This window comes from Lactuca virosa, chromosome 8 (genome assembly GCF_052849685.1).
Source record: "Lactuca virosa cultivar CGN04683 chromosome 8, Lactuca_virosa_CGN04683_v6, whole genome shotgun sequence".
NCBI classification, from domain to species: domain Eukaryota; kingdom Viridiplantae; phylum Streptophyta; class Magnoliopsida; order Asterales; family Asteraceae; genus Lactuca; species Lactuca virosa.
The window spans coordinates 230,225,980-230,247,080 of NC_136433.1; the positions used below are offsets into that span (position 1 = coordinate 230,225,980).

Below are 21,101 nucleotides of genomic sequence, written 5' to 3' on the forward strand. Positions count from 1 at the left end.
TTCTTGAGAACAAATTTTTATTGTATTGATTAGTAGATAAAGATTGTAACAATTGATCGAAAGCCAAAGAACAACTACACAACATCAACCGTTAAATTGGAAGTCCAAAACAGAAAAGCCACAACAAACGACACTATTAATGGGATTTAAATAATTGTGGTTGGAATCATTGAGATAATTGCATCTAAACTGTCTTTATAATCAAACCTTCCATAATTTCATAAATAAACTAAAAACTTCTTAATAGTCGGGACATTTTTTATCAATAACTAACGATTCCTAAATGCCATATAATACTTCATTTTTATTTATATTTTCTATGTTTATCACAAAAGAAAGAAATAAATATGAAAATAAGAAAAGCTACATAGAAGAGAACGAAATACAAAACAACCGCACAATAGAAAATGCAAAACATTTCTGGAACTCTGGCATTAGATTCAACAAAATAATTTCATGCATACTGGGGTTTTGGATCGCCTCTAATCGTATCAAAGTCAATTCGTCTCTCCTAATTTTGATCTCTTTCCCCTTACATCCTTCTTGGCATCAACAATCGTAAATCTTTATTTTTAACCTTTTCCGGCAACCATGATCGACACCTCCTCAACATTTTTCTCAACCTTGTTAGTCTGAACTATGATTCCTCCTGAGAAGAACTATTTTACACACATAATATTGGGTTCTGTGTTATTTGTATCATATTGACGAAACTTCTCGTAAACTTCTACAACACATTACGATTGTGAGAGCAGAAAAATCGACTTGATCGTGAGACTTTCGATCTACGGTATAATCTAACAACTATATTTTATAGATGATCCTAAACCGAATACGACTACCATGTAGATTTTCGAGAAATCTAAGACCTTCTTTCTGGAAATGTTAAGGGAATTCAAATAGTTGTATACTACCTCTATTCGAGACCGGACTAACAATGACTATTACACCTAAAGCATGTCGGTTACATTTCTCTTAGAATAAATTGATTCGATGGTCGTGTAGTAGATTTTCCTCATGTATGCCGTTAAAGATTTGTGTTGCCATAAAAATGACTACATTGCCAGTACCATTCAACATCCTTCTTTTCTTCTCACTTTCTTTGAAACCTACAATGTTGTTATTACGACAACATCGGATGAATAAATTTAGAAATTAACATGATTTCCATCCGGATCACTCATAATCAATCATGGTTTTAACAATAAAGTCTGGCAGACGAAGGAGAAGTTCAAAGCTGAGGAGTCTAGTACCAAAACGGTGATCGACATAACACTTTAATTATTGGTCACCCTTAGCCCCCTTCGTTTATCGGAAAACCTAGGTTTATTGTATATATAAAGAATAACTATCATGTTTGTTTGTTTCATGAGGCGACTCCTAATGAAATGGTATAGAGACTTTGGTTTTAACATACCTCTCACCAGATGGGAGTTGAAAAAAGAATATGGTAATAAAGCTTATAAAAGGTGAAGGACACATATTTCCACTAAGAGAACTTTAGTTCTTCACCCACATACAAACAAGGGGGTTGCATAAGTCCACATTCTGAGAAAATTTTCCGCTGAAAAAGATTTTAAATTAGCAAACAATAATAATAGATAATAATAACATAAAATCAAAAGTAACATTTAACATTGTAAATAATTGACGAAAATTTATTATGATTAATATTACAAAAATGGCTAAATGAACGGTTTTTAAATGTATTTTTTCGTTTGATTTTCCATGATTTCCCTTTAGCACATTTGTACCTTTTCAAACATATTTTCACGATTTCCCTTTATTAACATAGTAAACTTGCTTTTTTCATCACCATTTTAATTTGGCGGGCGTGTGGACAAGTTTCCTACACTAATATTGTGGCAAATGAGCTTGGAAGGGGTGAGTTCGCACAAGATCATTGTTGGTGCACACTATTCGTTTTAATTCTCTTTTGTGGGGAGGTTTTGTCAAATGAGTAATATTGGAGTATCACGTCGTGACAGCCGACTTCAGTGGAAAATTCAGACATCGGACATCATTCATTGATTCTGAAAAGTGGCCGTTAAGAAGCATTCATGCATTCGGGCGAAATTAAAATTCTGAAATATTATATTTCTTGATCGTTTTGGGGATACTGCAAGTCTTGTTGAAGGGATCAATATATATTTATATATAACAAGCTCCTTGCAATTGCAATTTATGTAGTGATGAGATTGATATTGCGTACAACCAACCAAACTCCTTTATTGCCTAGTATTCTTCAAATGCATTGAAAGTGTGGGTAAAGTTAAAATAAACCAAGATGGAAACGAATAGAATAAAGGCATGCATATCTGCATTTTGAACATCTAAAAGCCATACAATAAAAAAAAGTTAGAAATAAAAAATATGTTGTAAGTATCAGACCCTTGGAGAATTTCCTTCATATAGGACACAACTACATTCCAAAATAATGGCCAAGCTATGTTCTGTAAGCTTTTACATAACCTACCTACGCCTATGTTAAGAAAACAAATCAGTACACAACAATTTTAGTCATTAGGAGTATAGTCCAAAAGAAAAATCCAAGTAAATTAGTGGCATCAATCATAAATCTAAACAACGTAACATGTGTGTTTTCCTTGTATTGATTAATACTTATATCAACTGAACATCTTATCTTCCACGAACGGTGATAAAAATATTTCGTTTCCCAAACAATGACGAAACCGTGTGTTTCTATATAAAGCCGACCTGTGGGCACACAAATTATTCCAAATCATCATTCACAACCATTTTTTCTTATATCTACCAGAACTATGACATCAACAAACCGGACAGCCCTGACTTTTTTGGTATTAATCTTCTTCTCTGCTACTTTGCTTTCGCACACTACATCTCGGCTGCTCCCTGAAACTTCAAGCTATGAGAGCCACGAACAATGGATGGCTCCTTATGGACGCGTGTACAAGGATGCTGATGAGAAAGAACAACGTTCAAAGATTTTTCAAGAGAATGTTCAGTACATAGAGTCATCCAACAGTCTCATGAACAAAGCTTACAAACTAGCAGTCAATGAGTTTGCAGACCTTACAAACCAAGAGTTCACGAGCACAAGGAACCGATTCAAGGCACACGAATGTTCCCCATCGACCTCTGCTTTCAGGTATGAAAATGTGACAGCAGTTCCATCATCAATGGACTGGAGAAAGAAAGGCGCAGTAACACCTGTTAAAGACCAAGGCCAATGTGGTAAGCAAAAACTACTATGGGAATTTCAAACTTGAGACGTAGTCCAAGTACTAATTAAGTTATGTTTGTTAACAAGACCATATTTAAACTCGATATCGCATCATATATGTTTGTAGGGTGTTGCTGGGCGTTTTCAGCTGTGGCAGCTATGGAAGGAATAACCCAACTGAAAACAGGTAAATTGGTCTCTCTATCCGAACAAGAGCTCGTGGACTGCGACACCGGTGGTCAGGATCAGGGATGTGAGGGGGGTCTTATGGACGATGCCTTTGATTTCATCCTAAACAATAAAGGCCTTACTACAGAGAGCAACTACCCGTACAAAGGAGTCGATGGCACCTGCAACAGCAACGAGGAATCTAACCATGCTGCAGCGATTACGGGTCATGAAGATGTTCCTGCTAATAGCGAAAGTGCACTTTTGAAAGCTGTAGCTAGTCAGCCTATTTCTGTGGCCATTGATGCTAGTGGGTCCGACTTCCAATTCTACTCTAGCGGGGTGTTTACAGGAGAATGTGGTACTGAACTAGACCATGGTGTTACTGCGGTTGGTTATGGAGCGAGTGCTGACGGAACTAAATATTGGCTGGTGAAGAACTCTTGGGGAACAAGTTGGGGTCAAGAGGGGTACATAATGATGCAAAGAGATGTTGATGCGCAAGAAGGCCTTTGTGGCATTGCCATGATGGCTTCCTACCCCACTGCATAATTGTGGAACATCAAGAGTAATTATTGTAAATTAAGTGTATTTACGGTTATTTTATTACAATGAAATATGTAAATTACAAAATGTATCCAAAAAATTAAATATTAGTAAGGATGCAATTATATATATATATATATATATATATATATATATATATATATATATATATATATATTATGTATTGGAAAAATTGTGAGCTTGAATGTCTTTTCGTATATGCATATGCTTCTCCGAGTATAGGAAATGTTGAACAAAACACTCACCAATGAAAAACATGTTGAAACGTGTGAATTCTTTTTTGATCAAACGAAGGGTCCAATGAACAATAAATACTTTTGACAAAATAACAAAGTTTACCATAAGTTGGTAGCAGATTCAAGTGCAAAATTCCAAATAATCCAATGTCTCTAAATGATTTGATAATACGAATAACACCCACAATGAAGGACATCATAAATCCGGGAATGCGAATCTGCGGGCCGGATAGATGTGAGACCGGAGTCAAATCCAAGTCGTGTCAATCAAAACACCAACTTTCCTTGAGAATTCCTTGAAATATTTTTGTGGGTGCTAAGTTGCATATGGAAGTAGTGATGAAGTCGTTTTGAGAGCTATGCAATTTATTGGCTAGATGGAAGTAGCTATGAAACCACACATGTTATTTTTAAGAAAACTATTAACATTTACGAATTTATAATAAAAAGAAAAGGAATTTCGTGTATTTATGTTATGTGTATTTATCATGCTGTGTTTTGGCCCATATATGACCGTTTTATATATAGTTCCTTTTGTACATTGTAATTGTTAATATATTATTATTAAAGAAAGAAACCATGTTGTTCTTGAGAACAAATTTTTATTGTATTGATTAGTAGATAAAGATTGTAACAATTGATCGAAAGCCAAAGAACAACTACACAACATCAACCGTTAAATTGGTAGTCCAAAACAGAAAAGCCACAACAAACGGCACTCTTAATGGGATTTAAATAATTGTGGTTGGAATCATTGAGATAATTGCATCTAAACTGTCTTTATAATCAAACCTTCCATAATTTCATAAATAAACTAAAAACTTCTTAATAGTCGGGACATTTTTTATCAATAACTAACGATTCCTAAATGCCATATAATACTTCATTTTTATTTATATTTTCTATGTTTATCACAAAAGAAAGAAATGAATATGAAAATAAGGAAAGCTACATAGAAGAGAACGAAATACAAAACAACCGCACAATAGAAAATGCAAAACATTTCTGGAACTCTGGTATTAGATTCAACAAAATAATTTCATGCATACTGGGGTTTTGGATCGCCTCTAATCGTATCAAAGTCAATTCGTCTCTCCTAATTTTGATCTCTTTCCCCTTACATCCTTCTTGGCATCAACAATCGTAAATCTTTATTTTTAACCTTTTCCGGCAACCATGATCAATACCTCCTCAACATTTTTCTCAACGTTGTTAGTCTGAACTATGATTACTGAGAAGAACTATTTTACACACATAATATTGGGTTCTGTGTTATTTGTATCATATTGACGAAACTTCTCGTAAACTTCTACAACACATTACGATTGTGAGAACAGAAAAATCGACTTGATCGTGAGACTTTCGATCTACGGTATAATCTAACAACTATATTTTATAGATGATCCTAAACCGAATACGACTGCCATGTAGATTTTCGAGAAATCTAAGACCTTCTTTCTTGAAATGTTAAGGGAATTCAAATAGTTGTATACTACCTCTATTCGAGACCGGACTAACAATGACTATTACACCTAAAGCATGTCGGTTACATTTCTCTTAGAATAAATTGATTCGATGGTCGTGTAGTAGATTTTCCTCATGTATGCCGTTAAAGATTTGTGTTGCCATAAAAATGACTACATTGCCAGTACCATTCAACATCCTTCTTTTCTTCTCACTTTCTTTGAAACCTACTCAATGTTGTTATTACAACAACATCGGATGAATAAATTTAGAAATTAACATGATTTCCATCCGGATCACTCATAATCAATCATGGTTTTAACATTAAAGTCTAGCAGACGAAGGAGAAGTTCAAAGCTGAGGAGTCTAGTACCAAAACGGTGATCGACATAACACTTTAATTATTGGTCACCCTTAGCCCCCTTCGTTTATCGGAAAACCTAGGTTTATTGTATATATAAAGAATAACTATCATGTTTGTTTGTTTCATGAGGCGACTCCTAATGAAATGGTATAGAGACTTTGGTTTTAACATACCTCTCACCAGATGGGAGTTGAAAAAAGAATATGGTAATAAAGCTTATAAAAGGTGAAGGACACATATTTCCACTAAGAGAACTTTAGTTCTTCACCCACATACAAACAAGGGGGTTGCATAAGTCCACATTCTGAGAAAATTTTCCGATGAAAAAGATTTTAAATTAGCAAACAATAATAATAGATAATAATAACATAAAATCAAAAGTAACATTTAACATTGTAAATAATTGACGAAAATTTATTATGATTAAAATTACAAAAATGGCTAAATGAACAGTTTTTAAATGTATTTTTTCGTTTGATTTTCCATGATTTCCCTTTAGCACATTTGTACCTTTTCAAACATATTTTCACGATTTCCCTTTATTAACATAGTAAACTTGCTTTTTTCATCACCATTTTAATTTGGCGGGCGTGTGGACAAGTTTCCTACACTAATATTGTGGCAAATGAGCTTGGAAGGGGTGAGTTCGCACAGATCATTGTTGGTGCACACTATTTGTTTTAATTCTCTTTTGTGGGGAGGTTTTGTCAAATGAGTAATATTGGAGTATCACGTCGTGACAGCCGACTTCAGTGGAAAATTCAGACATCGGACATCATTCATTGATTCTGAAAAGTGGCCGTTAAGAAGCATTCATGCATTCGGGCGAAATTAAAATTCTGAAATATTATATTTCTTGATCGTTTTGGGGATACTGCAAGTCTTGTTGAAGGGATCAATATATATTATATATAACAAGCTCCTTGCAATTGCAATTTATGTAGTGATGAGATTGATATTGCGTACAACCAACCAAACTCCTTTATTGCCTAGTATTCTTCAAATGCATTGAAAGTGTGGGTAAAGTTAAAATAAACCAAGATGGAAACGAATAGAATAAAGGCATGCATATCTGCATTTTGAACATCTAAAAGCCATACAATAAAAAAAAGTTAGAAATAAAAAATATGTTGTAAGTATCAGACCCTTGGAGAATTTCCTTCATATAGGACACAACTACATTCCAAAATAATGGCCAAGCTATGTTCTGTAAGCTTTTACATAACCTACCTACGCCTATGTTAAGAAAACAAATCAGTACACAACAATTTTAGTCATTAGGAGTATAGTCCAAAAGAAAAATCCAAGTAAATTAGTGGCATCAATCATAAATCTAAACAACGTAACATGTGTGTTTTCCTTGTATTGATTAATACTTATATCAACTGAACATCTTATCTTCCACGAACGGTGATAAAAATATTTCGTTTCCCAAACAATGACGAAACCGTGTGTTTCTATATAAAGCCGACCTGTGGGCACACAAATTATTCCAAATCATCATTCACAACCATTTTTTCTTATATCTACCAGAACTATGACATCAACAAACCGGACAGCCCTGACTTTTTTGGTATTAATCTTCTTCTCTGCTACTTGGCTTTCGCACACTACATCTCGGCTGCTCCCTGAAACTTCAAGCTATGAGAGCCACGAACAATGGATGGCTCATTATGGACGCGTGTACAAGGATGCTGATGAGAAAGAACAACGTTCAAAGATTTTTCAAGAGAATGTTCAGTACATAGAGTCATCCAACAGTCTCATGAACAAAGCTTACAAACTAGCAGTCAATGAGTTTGCAGACCTTACAAACCAAGAGTTCACGAGCACAAGGAATCGATTCAAGGCACACGAATGTTCCCCATCGACCTCTGCTTTCAGGTATGAAAATGTGACAGCAGTTCCATCATCAATGGACTGGAGAAAGAAAGGCGCAGTAACACCTGTTAAAGACCAAGGCCAATGTGGTAAGCAAAAACTACTATGGGAATTTCAAACTTGAGACGTAGTCCAAGTACTAATTAAGTTATGTTTGTTAACAAGACCATATTTAAACTCGATATCGCATCATATATGTTTGTAGGGTGTTGCTGGGCGTTTTCAGCTGTGGCAGCTATGGAAGGAATAACCCAACTGAAAACAGGTAAATTGGTCTCTCTATCCGAACAAGAGCTCGTGGACTGCGACACCGGTGGTCAGGATCAGGGATGTGAGGGGGGTCTTATGGACGATGCCTTTGATTTCATCCTAAACAATAAAGGCCTTACTACAGAGAGCAACTACCCGTACAAAGGAGTCGATGGCACCTGCAACAGCAACGAGGAATCTAACCATGCTGCAGCGATTACGGGTCATGAAGATGTTCCTGCTAATAGCGAAAGTGCACTTTTGAAAGCTGTAGCTAGTCAGCCTATTTCTGTGGCCATTGATGCTAGTGGGTCCGACTTCCAATTCTACTCTAGCGGGGTGTTTACAGGAGAATGTGGTACTGAACTAGACCATGGTGTTACTGCGGTTGGTTATGGAGCGAGTGCTGACGGAACTAAATATTGGCTGGTGAAGAACTCTTGGGGAACAAGTTGGGGTCAAGAGGGGTACATAATGATGCAAAGAGATGTTGATGCGCAAGAAGGCCTTTGTGGCATTGCCATGATGGCTTCCTACCCCACTGCATAATTGTGGAACATCAAGAGTAATTATTGTAAATTAAGTGTATTTACGGTTATTTTATTACAATGAAATATGTAAATTACAAAATGTATCCAAAAAATTAAATATTAGTAAGGATGCAATTATATATATATATATATATATATATATATATATATATATATATATATATATATATATATATATATATATTATGTATTGGAAAAATTGTGAGCTTGAATGTCTTTTCGTATATGCATATGCTTCTCCGAGTATAGGAAATGTTGAACAAAACACTCACCAATGAAAAACATGTTGAAACGTGTGAATTCTTTTTTGATCAAACGAAGGGTCCAATGAACAATAAATACTTTTGACAAAATAACAAAGTTTACCATAAGTTGGTAGCAGATTCAAGTGCAAAATTCCAAATAATCCAATGTCTCTAAATGATTTGATAATACGAATAACACCCACAATGAAGGACATCATAAATCCGGGAATGCGAATCTGCGGGCCGGATAGATGTGAGACCGGAGTCAAATCCAAGTCGTGTCAATCAAAACACCAACTTTCCTTGAGAATTCCTTGAAATATTTTTGTGGGTGCTAAGTTGCATATGGAAGTAGTGATGAAGTCGTTTTGAGAGCTATGCAATTTATTGGCTAGATGGAAGTAGCTATGAAACCACACATGTTATTTTTAAGAAAACTATTAACATTTACGAATTTATAATAAAAAGAAAAGGAATTTCGTGTATTTATGTTATGTGTATTTATCATGCTGTGTTTTGGCCCATATATGACCGTTTTATATATAGTTCCTTTTGTACATTGTAATTGTTAATATATTATTATTAAAGAAAGAAACCATGTTGTTCTTGAGAACAAATTTTTATTGTATTGATTAGTAGATAAAGATTGTAACAATTGATCGAAAGCCAAAGAACAACTACACAACATCAACCGTTAAATTGGTAGTCCAAAACAGAAAAGCCACAACAAACGGCACTCTTAATGGGATTTAAATAATTGTGGTTGGAATCATTGAGATAATTGCATCTAAACTGTCTTTATAATCAAACCTTCCATAATTTCATAAATAAACTAAAAACTTCTTAATAGTCGGGACATTTTTTATCAATAACTAACGATTCCTAAATGCCATATAATACTTCATTTTTATTTATATTTTCTATGTTTATCACAAAAGAAAGAAATGAATATGAAAATAAGGAAAGCTACATAGAAGAGAACGAAATACAAAACAACCGCACAATAGAAAATGCAAAACATTTCTGGAACTCTGGTATTAGATTCAACAAAATAATTTCATGCATACTGGGGTTTTGGATCGCCTCTAATCGTATCAAAGTCAATTCGTCTCTCCTAATTTTGATCTCTTTCCCCTTACATCCTTCTTGGCATCAACAATCGTAAATCTTTATTTTTAACCTTTTCCGGCAACCATGATCAATACCTCCTCAACATTTTTCTCAACGTTGTTAGTCTGAACTATGATTACTGAGAAGAACTATTTTACACACATAATATTGGGTTCTGTGTTATTTGTATCATATTGACGAAACTTCTCGTAAACTTCTACAACACATTACGATTGTGAGAACAGAAAAATCGACTTGATCGTGAGACTTTCGATCTACGGTATAATCTAACAACTATATTTTATAGATGATCCTAAACCGAATACGACTGCCATGTAGATTTTCGAGAAATCTAAGACCTTCTTTCTTGAAATGTTAAGGGAATTCAAATAGTTGTATACTACCTCTATTCGAGACCGGACTAACAATGACTATTACACCTAAAGCATGTCGGTTACATTTCTCTTAGAATAAATTGATTCGATGGTCGTGTAGTAGATTTTCCTCATGTATGCCGTTAAAGATTTGTGTTGCCATAAAAATGACTACATTGCCAGTACCATTCAACATCCTTCTTTTCTTCTCACTTTCTTTGAAACCTACTCAATGTTGTTATTACAACAACATCGGATGAATAAATTTAGAAATTAACATGATTTCCATCCGGATCACTCATAATCAATCATGGTTTTAACATTAAAGTCTAGCAGACGAAGGAGAAGTTCAAAGCTGAGGAGTCTAGTACCAAAACGGTGATCGACATAACACTTTAATTATTGGTCACCCTTAGCCCCCTTCGTTTATCGGAAAACCTAGGTTTATTGTATATATAAAGAATAACTATCATGTTTGTTTGTTTCATGAGGCGACTCCTAATGAAATGGTATAGAGACTTTGGTTTTAACATACCTCTCACCAGATGGGAGTTGAAAAAAGAATATGGTAATAAAGCTTATAAAAGGTGAAGGACACATATTTCCACTAAGAGAACTTTAGTTCTTCACCCACATACAAACAAGGGGGTTGCATAAGTCCACATTCTGAGAAAATTTTCCGATGAAAAAGATTTTAAATTAGCAAACAATAATAATAGATAATAATAACATAAAATCAAAAGTAACATTTAACATTGTAAATAATTGACGAAAATTTATTATGATTAAAATTACAAAAATGGCTAAATGAACAGTTTTTAAATGTATTTTTTCGTTTGATTTTCCATGATTTCCCTTTAGCACATTTGTACCTTTTCAAACATATTTTCACGATTTCCCTTTATTAACATAGTAAACTTGCTTTTTTCATCACCATTTTAATTTGGCGGGCGTGTGGACAAGTTTCCTACACTAATATTGTGGCAAATGAGCTTGGAAGGGGTGAGTTCGCACAGATCATTGTTGGTGCACACTATTTGTTTTAATTCTCTTTTGTGGGGAGGTTTTGTCAAATGAGTAATATTGGAGTATCACGTCGTGACAGCCGACTTCAGTGGAAAATTCAGACATCGGACATCATTCATTGATTCTGAAAAGTGGCCGTTAAGAAGCATTCATGCATTCGGGCGAAATTAAAATTCTGAAATATTATATTTCTTGATCGTTTTGGGGATACTGCAAGTCTTGTTGAAGGGATCAATATATATTATATATAACAAGCTCCTTGCAATTGCAATTTATGTAGTGATGAGATTGATATTGCGTACAACCAACCAAACTCCTTTATTGCCTAGTATTCTTCAAATGCATTGAAAGTGTGGGTAAAGTTAAAATAAACCAAGATGGAAACGAATAGAATAAAGGCATGCATATCTGCATTTTGAACATCTAAAAGCCATACAATAAAAAAAAGTTAGAAATAAAAAATATGTTGTAAGTATCAGACCCTTGGAGAATTTCCTTCATATAGGACACAACTACATTCCAAAATAATGGCCAAGCTATGTTCTGTAAGCTTTTACATAACCTACCTACGCCTATGTTAAGAAAACAAATCAGTACACAACAATTTTAGTCATTAGGAGTATAGTCCAAAAGAAAAATCCAAGTAAATTAGTGGCATCAATCATAAATCTAAACAACGTAACATGTGTGTTTTCCTTGTATTGATTAATACTTATATCAACTGAACATCTTATCTTCCACGAACGGTGATAAAAATATTTCGTTTCCCAAACAATGACGAAACCGTGTGTTTCTATATAAAGCCGACCTGTGGGCACACAAATTATTCCAAATCATCATTCACAACCATTTTTTCTTATATCTACCAGAACTATGACATCAACAAACCGGACAGCCCTGACTTTTTTGGTATTAATCTTCTTCTCTGCTACTTGGCTTTCGCACACTACATCTCGGCTGCTCCCTGAAACTTCAAGCTATGAGAGCCACGAACAATGGATGGCTCATTATGGACGCGTGTACAAGGATGCTGATGAGAAAGAACAACGTTCAAAGATTTTTCAAGAGAATGTTCAGTACATAGAGTCATCCAACAGTCTCATGAACAAAGCTTACAAACTAGCAGTCAATGAGTTTGCAGACCTTACAAACCAAGAGTTCACGAGCACAAGGAACCGATTCAAGGCACACGAATGTTCCCCATCGACCTCTGCTTTCAGGTATGAAAATGTGACAGCAGTTCCATCATCAATGGACTGGAGAAAGAAAGGCGCAGTAACACCTGTTAAAGACCAAGGCCAATGTGGTAAGCAAAAACTACTATGGGAATTTCAAACTTGAGACGTAGTCCAAGTACTAATTAAGTTATGTTTGTTAACAAGACCATATTTAAACTCGATATCGCATCATATATGTTTGTAGGGTGTTGCTGGGCGTTTTCAGCTGTGGCAGCTATGGAAGGAATAACCCAACTGAAAACAGGTAAATTGGTCTCTCTATCCGAACAAGAGCTCGTGGACTGCGACACCGGTGGTCAGGATCAGGGATGTGAGGGGGGTCTTATGGACGATGCCTTTGATTTCATCCTAAACAATAAAGGCCTTACTACAGAGAGCAACTACCCGTACAAAGGAGTCGATGGCACCTGCAACAGCAACGAGGAATCTAACCATGCTGCAGCGATTACGGGTCATGAAGATGTTCCTGCTAATAGCGAAAGTGCACTTTTGAAAGCTGTAGCTAGTCAGCCTATTTCTGTGGCCATTGATGCTAGTGGGTCCGACTTCCAATTCTACTCTAGCGGGGTGTTTACAGGAGAATGTGGTACTGAACTAGACCATGGTGTTACTGCGGTTGGTTATGGAGCGAGTGCTGACGGAACTAAATATTGGCTGGTGAAGAACTCTTGGGGAACAAGTTGGGGTCAAGAGGGGTACATAATGATGCAAAGAGATGTTGATGCGCAAGAAGGCCTTTGTGGCATTGCCATGATGGCTTCCTACCCCACTGCATAATTGTGGAACATCAAGAGTAATTATTGTAAATTAAGTGTATTTACGGTTATTTTATTACAATGAAATATGTAAATTACAAAATGTATCCAAAAAATTAAATATTAGTAAGGATGCAATTATATATATATATATATATATATATATATATATATATATATATATATATATATATATATATATATTATGTATTGGAAAAATTGTGAGCTTGAATGTCTTTTCGTATATGCATATGCTTCTCCGAGTATAGGAAATGTTGAACAAAACACTCACCAATGAAAAACATGTTGAAACGTGTGAATTCTTTTTTGATCAAACGAAGGGTCCAATGAACAATAAATACTTTTGACAAAATAACAAAGTTTACCATAAGTTGGTAGCAGATTCAAGTGCAAAATTCCAAATAATCCAATGTCTCTAAATGATTTGATAATACGAATAACACCCACAATGAAGGACATCATAAATCCGGGAATGCGAATCTGCGGGCCGGATAGATGTGAGACCGGAGTCAAATCCAAGTCGTGTCAATCAAAACACCAACTTTCCTTGAGAATTCCTTGAAATATTTTTGTGGGTGCTAAGTTGCATATGGAAGTAGTGATGAAGTCGTTTTGAGAGCTATGCAATTTATTGGCTAGATGGAAGTAGCTATGAAACCACACATGTTATTTTTAAGAAAACTATTAACATTTACGAATTTATAATAAAAAGAAAAGGAATTTCATGTATTTATGTTATGTGTATTTATCATGCTGTGTTTTGGCCCATATATGACCGTTTTATATATAGTTCCTTTTGTACATTGTAATTGTTAATATATTATTATTAAAGAAAGAAACCATGTTGTTCTTGAGAACAAATTTTTATTGTATTGATTAGTAGATAAAGATTGTAACAATTGATCGAAAGCCAAAGAACAACTACACAACATCAACCGTTAAATTGGTAGTCCAAAACAGAAAAGCCACAACAAACGGCACTCTTAATGGGATTTAAATAATTGTGGTTGGAATCATTGAGATAATTGCATCTAAACTGTCTTTATAATCAAACCTTCCATAATTTCATAAATAAACTAAAAACTTCTTAATAGTCGGGACATTTTTTATCAATAACTAACGATTCCTAAATGCCATATAATACTTCATTTTTATTTATATTTTCTATGTTTATCACAAAAGAAAGAAATGAATATGAAAATAAGGAAAGCTACATAGAAGAGAACGAAATACAAAACAACCGCACAATAGAAAATGCAAAACATTTCTGGAACTCTGGTATTAGATTCAACAAAATAATTTCATGCATACTGGGGTTTTGGATCGCCTCTAATCGTATCAAAGTCAATTCGTCTCTCCTAATTTTGATCTCTTTCCCCTTACATCCTTCTTGGCATCAACAATCGTAAATCTTTATTTTTAACCTTTTCCGGCAACCATGATCAATACCTCCTCAACATTTTTCTCAACGTTGTTAGTCTGAACTATGATTACTGAGAAGAACTATTTTACACACATAATATTGGGTTCTGTGTTATTTGTATCATATTGACGAAACTTCTCGTAAACTTCTACAACACATTACGATTGTGAGAACAGAAAAATCGACTTGATCGTGAGACTTTCGATCTACGGTATAATCTAACAACTATATTTTATAGATGATCCTAAACCGAATACGACTGCCATGTAGATTTTCGAGAAATCTAAGACCTTCTTTCTTGAAATGTTAAGGGAATTCAAATAGTTGTATACTACCTCTATTCGAGACCGGACTAACAATGACTATTACACCTAAAGCATGTCGGTTACATTTCTCTTAGAATAAATTGATTCGATGGTCGTGTAGTAGATTTTCCTCATGTATGCCGTTAAAGATTTGTGTTGCCATAAAAATGACTACATTGCCAGTACCATTCAACATCCTTCTTTTCTTCTCACTTTCTTTGAAACCTACTCAATGTTGTTATTACAACAACATCGGATGAATAAATTTAGAAATTAACATGATTTCCATCCGGATCACTCATAATCAATCATGGTTTTAACATTAAAGTCTAGCAGACGAAGGAGAAGTTCAAAGCTGAGGAGTCTAGTACCAAAACGGTGATCGACATAACACTTTAATTATTGGTCACCCTTAGCCCCCTTCGTTTATCGGAAAACCTAGGTTTATTGTATATATAAAGAATAACTATCATGTTTGTTTGTTTCATGAGGCGACTCCTAATGAAATGGTATAGAGACTTTGGTTTTAACATACCTCTCACCAGATGGGAGTTGAAAAAAGAATATGGTAATAAAGCTTATAAAAGGTGAAGGACACATATTTCCACTAAGAGAACTTTAGTTCTTCACCCACATACAAACAAGGGGGTTGCATAAGTCCACATTCTGAGAAAATTTTCCGATGAAAAAGATTTTAAATTAGCAAACAATAATAATAGATAATAATAACATAAAATCAAAAGTAACATTTAACATTGTAAATAATTGACGAAAATTTATTATGATTAAAATTACAAAAATGGCTAAATGAACAGTTTTTAAATGTATTTTTTCGTTTGATTTTCCATGATTTCCCTTTAGCACATTTGTACCTTTTCAAACATATTTTCACGATTTCCCTTTATTAACATAGTAAACTTGCTTTTTTCATCACCATTTTAATTTGGCGGGCGTGTGGACAAGTTTCCTACACTAATATTGTGGCAAATGAGCTTGGAAGGGGTGAGTTCGCACAGATCATTGTTGGTGCACACTATTTGTTTTAATTCTCTTTTGTGGGGAGGTTTTGTCAAATGAGTAATATTGGAGTATCACGTCGTGACAGCCGACTTCAGTGGAAAATTCAGACATCGGACATCATTCATTGATTCTGAAAAGTGGCCGTTAAGAAGCATTCATGCATTCGGGCGAAATTAAAATTCTGAAATATTATATTTCTTGATCGTTTTGGGGATACTGCAAGTCTTGTTGAAGGGATCAATATATATTATATATAACAAGCTCCTTGCAATTGCAATTTATGTAGTGATGAGATTGATATTGCGTACAACCAACCAAACTCCTTTATTGCCTAGTATTCTTCAAATGCATTGAAAGTGTGGGTAAAGTTAAAATAAACCAAGATGGAAACGAATAGAATAAAGGCATGCATATCTGCATTTTGAACATCTAAAAGCCATACAATAAAAAAAAGTTAGAAATAAAAAATATGTTGTAAGTATCAGACCCTTGGAGAATTTCCTTCATATAGGACACAACTACATTCCAAAATAATGGCCAAGCTATGTTCTGTAAGCTTTTACATAACCTACCTACGCCTATGTTAAGAAAACAAATCAGTACACAACAATTTTAGTCATTAGGAGTATAGTCCAAAAGAAAAATCCAAGTAAATTAGTGGCATCAATCATAAATCTAAACAACGTAACATGTGTGTTTTCCTTGTATTGATTAATACTTATATCAACTGAACATCTTATCTTCCACGAACGGTGATAAAAATATTTCGTTTCCCAAACAATGACGAAACCGTGTGTTTCTATATAAAGCCGACCTGTGGGCACACAAATTATTCCAAATCATCATTCACAACCATTTTTTCTTATATCTACCAGAACTATGACATCAACAAACCGGACAGCCCTGACTTTTTTGGTATTAATCTTCTTCTCTGCTACTTGGCTTTCGCACACTACATCTCGGCTGCTCCCTGAAACTTCAAGCTATGAGAGCCACGAACAATGGATGGCTCATTATGGACGCGTGTACAAGGATGCTGATGAGAAAGAACAACGTTCAAAGATTTTTCAAGAGAATGTTCAGTACATAGAGTCATCCAACAGTCTCATGAACAAAGCTTACAAACTAGCAGTCAATGAGTTTGCAGACCTTACAAACCAAGAGTTCACGAGCACAAGGAACCGATTCAAGGCACACGAATGTTCCCCATCGACCTCTGCTTTCAGGTATGAAAATGTGACAGCAGTTCCATCATCAATGGACTGGAGAAAGAAAGGCGCAGTAACACCTGTTAAAGACCAAGGCCAATGTGGTAAGCAAAAACTACTATGGGAATTTCAAACTTGAGACGTAGTCCAAGTACTAATTAAGTTATGTTTGTTAACAAGACCATATTTAAACTCGATATCGCATCATATATGTTTGTAGGGTGTTGCTGGGCGTTTTCAGCTGTGGCAGCTATGGAAGGAATAACCCAACTGAAAACAGGTAAATTGGTCTCTCTATCCGAACAAGAGCTCGTGGACTGCGACACCGGTGGTCAGGATCAGGGATGTGAGGGGGGTCTTATGGACGATGCCTTTGATTTCATCCTAAACAATAAAGGCCTTACTACAGAGAGCAACTACCCGTACAAAGGAGTCGATGGCACCTGCAACAGCAACGAGGAATCTAACCATGCTGCAGCGATTACGGGTCATGAAGATGTTCCTGCTAATAGCGAAAGTGCACTTTTGAAAGCTGTAGCTAGTCAGCCTATTTCTGTGGCCATTGATGCTAGTGGGTCCGACTTCCAATTCTACTCTAGCGGGGTGTTTACAGGAGAATGTGGTACTGAACTAGACCATGGTGTTACTGCGGTTGGTTATGGAGCGAGTGCTGACGGAACTAAATATTGGCTGGTGAAGAACTCTTGGGGAACAAGTTGGGGTCAAGAGGGGTACATAATGATGCAAAGAGATGTTGATGCGCAAGAAGGCCTTTGTGGCATTGCCATGATGGCTTCCTACCCCACTGCATAATTGTGGAACATCAAGAGTAATTATTGTAAATTAAGTGTATTTACGGTTATTTTATTACAATGAAATATGTAAATTACAAAATGTATCCAAAAAATTAAATATTAGTAAGGATGCAATTATATATATATATATATATATATATATATATATATATATATATATATATATATTATGTATTGGAAAAATTGTGAGCTTGAATGTCTTTTCGTATATGCATATGCTTCTCCGAGTATAGGAAATGTTGAACAAAACACTCACCAATGAAAAACATGTTGAAACGTGTGAATTCTTTTTTGATCAAACGAAGGGTCCAATGAACAATAAATACTTTTGACAAAATAACAAAGTTTACCATAAGTTGGTAGCAGATTCAAGTGCAAAATTCCAAATAATCCAATGTCTCTAAATGATTTGATAATACGAATAACACCCACAATGAAGGACATCATAAATCCGGGAATGCGAATCTGCGGGCCGGATAGATGTGAGACCGGAGTCAAATCCAAGTCGTGTCAATCAAAACACCAACTTTCCTTGAGAATTCCTTGAAATATTTTTGTGGGTGCTAAGTTGCATATGGAAGTAGTGATGAAGTCGTTTTGAGAGCTATGCAATTTATTGGCTAGATGGAAGTAGCTATGAAACCACACATGTTATTTTTAAGAAAACTATTAACATTTACGAATTTATAATAAAAAGAAAAGGAATTTCATGTATTTATGTTATGTGTATTTATCATGCTGTGTTTTGGCCCATATATGACCGTTTTATATATAGTTCCTTTTGTACATTGTAATTGTTAATATATTATTATTAAAGAAAGAAACCATGTTGTTCTTGAGAACAAATTTTTATTGTATTGATTAGTAGATAAAGATTGTAACAATTGATCGAAAGCCAAAGAACAACTACACAACATCAACCGTTAAATTGGTAGTCCAAAACAGAAAAGCCACAACAAACGGCACTCTTAATGGGATTTAAATAATTGTGGTTGGAATCATTGAGATAATTGCATCTAAACTGTCTTTATAATCAAACCTTCCATAATTTCATAAATAAACTAAAAACTTCTTAATAGTCGGGACATTTTTTATCAATAACTAACGATTCCTAAATGCCATATAATACTTCATTTTTATTTATATTTTCTATGTTTATCACAAAAGAAAGAAATGAATATGAAAATAAGGAAAGCTACATAGAAGAGAACGAAATACAAAACAACCGCACAATAGAAAATGCAAAACATTTCTGGAACTCTGGTATTAGATTCAACAAAATAATTTCATGCATACTGGGGTTTTGGATCGCCTCTAATCGTATCAAAGTCAATTCGTCTCTCCTAATTTTGATCTCTTTCCCCTTACATCCTTCTTGGCATCAACAATCGTAAATCTTTATTTTTAACCTTTTCCGGCAACCATGATCAATACCTCCTCAACATTTTTCTCAACGTTGTTAGTCTGAACTATGATTACTGAGAAGAACTATTTTACACACATAATATTGGGTTCTGTGTTATTTGTATCATATTGACGAAACTTCTCGTAAACTTCTACAACACATTACGATTGTGAGAACAGAAAAATCGACTTGATCGTGAGACTTTCGATCTACGGTATAATCTAACAACTATATTTTATAGATGATCCTAAACCGAATACGACTGCCATGTAGATTTTCGAGAAATCTAAGACCTTCTTTCTTGAAATGTTAAGGGAATTCAAATAGTTGTATACTACCTCTATTCGAGACCGGACTAACAATGACTATTACACCTAAAGCATGTCGGTTACATTTCTCTTAGAATAAATTGATTCGATGGTCGTGTAGTAGATTTTCCTCATGTATGCCGTTAAAGATTTGTGTTGCCATAAAAATGACTACATTGCCAGTACCATTCAACATCCTTCTTTTCTTCTCACTTTCTTTGAAACCTACTCAATGTTGTTATTACAACAACATCGGATGAATAAATTTAGAAATTAACATGATTTCCATCCGGATCACTCATAATCAATCATGGTTTTAACATTAAAGTCTAGCAGACGAAGGAGAAGTTCAAAGCTGAGGAGTCTAGTACCAAAACGGTGATCGACATAACACTTTAATTATTGGTCACCCTTAGCCCCCTTCGTTTATCGGAAAACCTAGGTTTATTGTATATATAAAGAATAACTATCATGTTTGTTTGTTTCATGAGGCGACTCCTAATGAAATGGTATAGAGACTTTGGTTTTAACATACCTCTCACCAGATGGGAGTTGAAAAAAGAATATGGTAATAAAGCTTATAAAAGGTGAAGGACACATATTTCCACTAAGAGAACTTTAGTTCTTCACCCACATACAAACAAGGGGGTTGCATAAGTCCACATTCTGAGAAAATTTTCCGATGAAAAAGATTTTAAATTAGCAAACAATAATAATAGATAATAATAACATAAAATCAAAAGTAACATTTAACATTGTAAATAATTGACGAAAATTTATTATGATTAAAATTACAAAAATGGCTAAATGAACAGTTTTTAAATGTATTTTTTCGTTTGATTTTCCATGATTTCCCTTTAGCACATTTGTACCTTTTCAAACATATTTTCACGATTTCCCTTTATTAACATAGTAAACTTGCTTTTTTCATCACCATTTTAATTTGGCGGGCGTGTGGACAAGTTTCCTACACTAATATTGTGGCAAATGAGCTTGGAAGGGGTGAGTTCGCACAGATCATTGTTGGTGCACACTATTTGTTTTAATTCTCTTTTGTGGGGAGGTTTTGTCAAATGAGTAATATTGGAGTATCACGTCGTGACAGCCGACTTCAGTGGAAAATTCAGACATCGGACATCATTCATTGATTCTGAAAAGTGGCC

General features: G+C 34.7%; 4 protein-coding genes across 4 annotated transcripts; all 4 read left to right on the forward strand.

The window, feature by feature from the left end:
- The first annotated feature begins 2,783 nt into the window (after window positions 1–2,783).
- LOC145132319 (senescence-specific cysteine protease SAG39-like) lies at window positions 2,784–3,925 on the forward strand. The gene is made up of 2 exons (XM_079067065.1): window positions 2,784–3,216; window positions 3,333–3,925. Exons 1-2 carry the CDS (start codon window positions 2,784–2,786, stop codon window positions 3,923–3,925), a joined length of 1,026 nt encoding a protein of 341 aa, XP_078923191.1.
- Window positions 3,926–7,541: 3,616 nt separating this feature from the next.
- Window positions 7,542–8,683, forward strand: LOC145132229 (senescence-specific cysteine protease SAG39-like). Its single transcript, XM_079066937.1, has 2 exons — window positions 7,542–7,974; window positions 8,091–8,683. The coding sequence occupies exons 1-2, from the start codon at window positions 7,542–7,544 to the stop codon at window positions 8,681–8,683; spliced, it is 1,026 nt and encodes a 341-aa protein (XP_078923063.1).
- A 3,630-nt stretch (window positions 8,684–12,313) lies between these two features.
- Window positions 12,314–13,455, forward strand: LOC145132231 (senescence-specific cysteine protease SAG39-like). The gene is made up of 2 exons (XM_079066938.1): window positions 12,314–12,746; window positions 12,863–13,455. The coding sequence occupies exons 1-2, from the start codon at window positions 12,314–12,316 to the stop codon at window positions 13,453–13,455; spliced, it is 1,026 nt and encodes a 341-aa protein (XP_078923064.1).
- Window positions 13,456–17,081: 3,626 nt separating this feature from the next.
- On the forward strand, window positions 17,082–18,223 carry LOC145132228 (senescence-specific cysteine protease SAG39-like). Its single transcript, XM_079066936.1, has 2 exons — window positions 17,082–17,514; window positions 17,631–18,223. The coding sequence occupies exons 1-2, from the start codon at window positions 17,082–17,084 to the stop codon at window positions 18,221–18,223; spliced, it is 1,026 nt and encodes a 341-aa protein (XP_078923062.1).
- The last annotated feature ends 2,878 nt before the right edge of the window (window positions 18,224–21,101 follow it).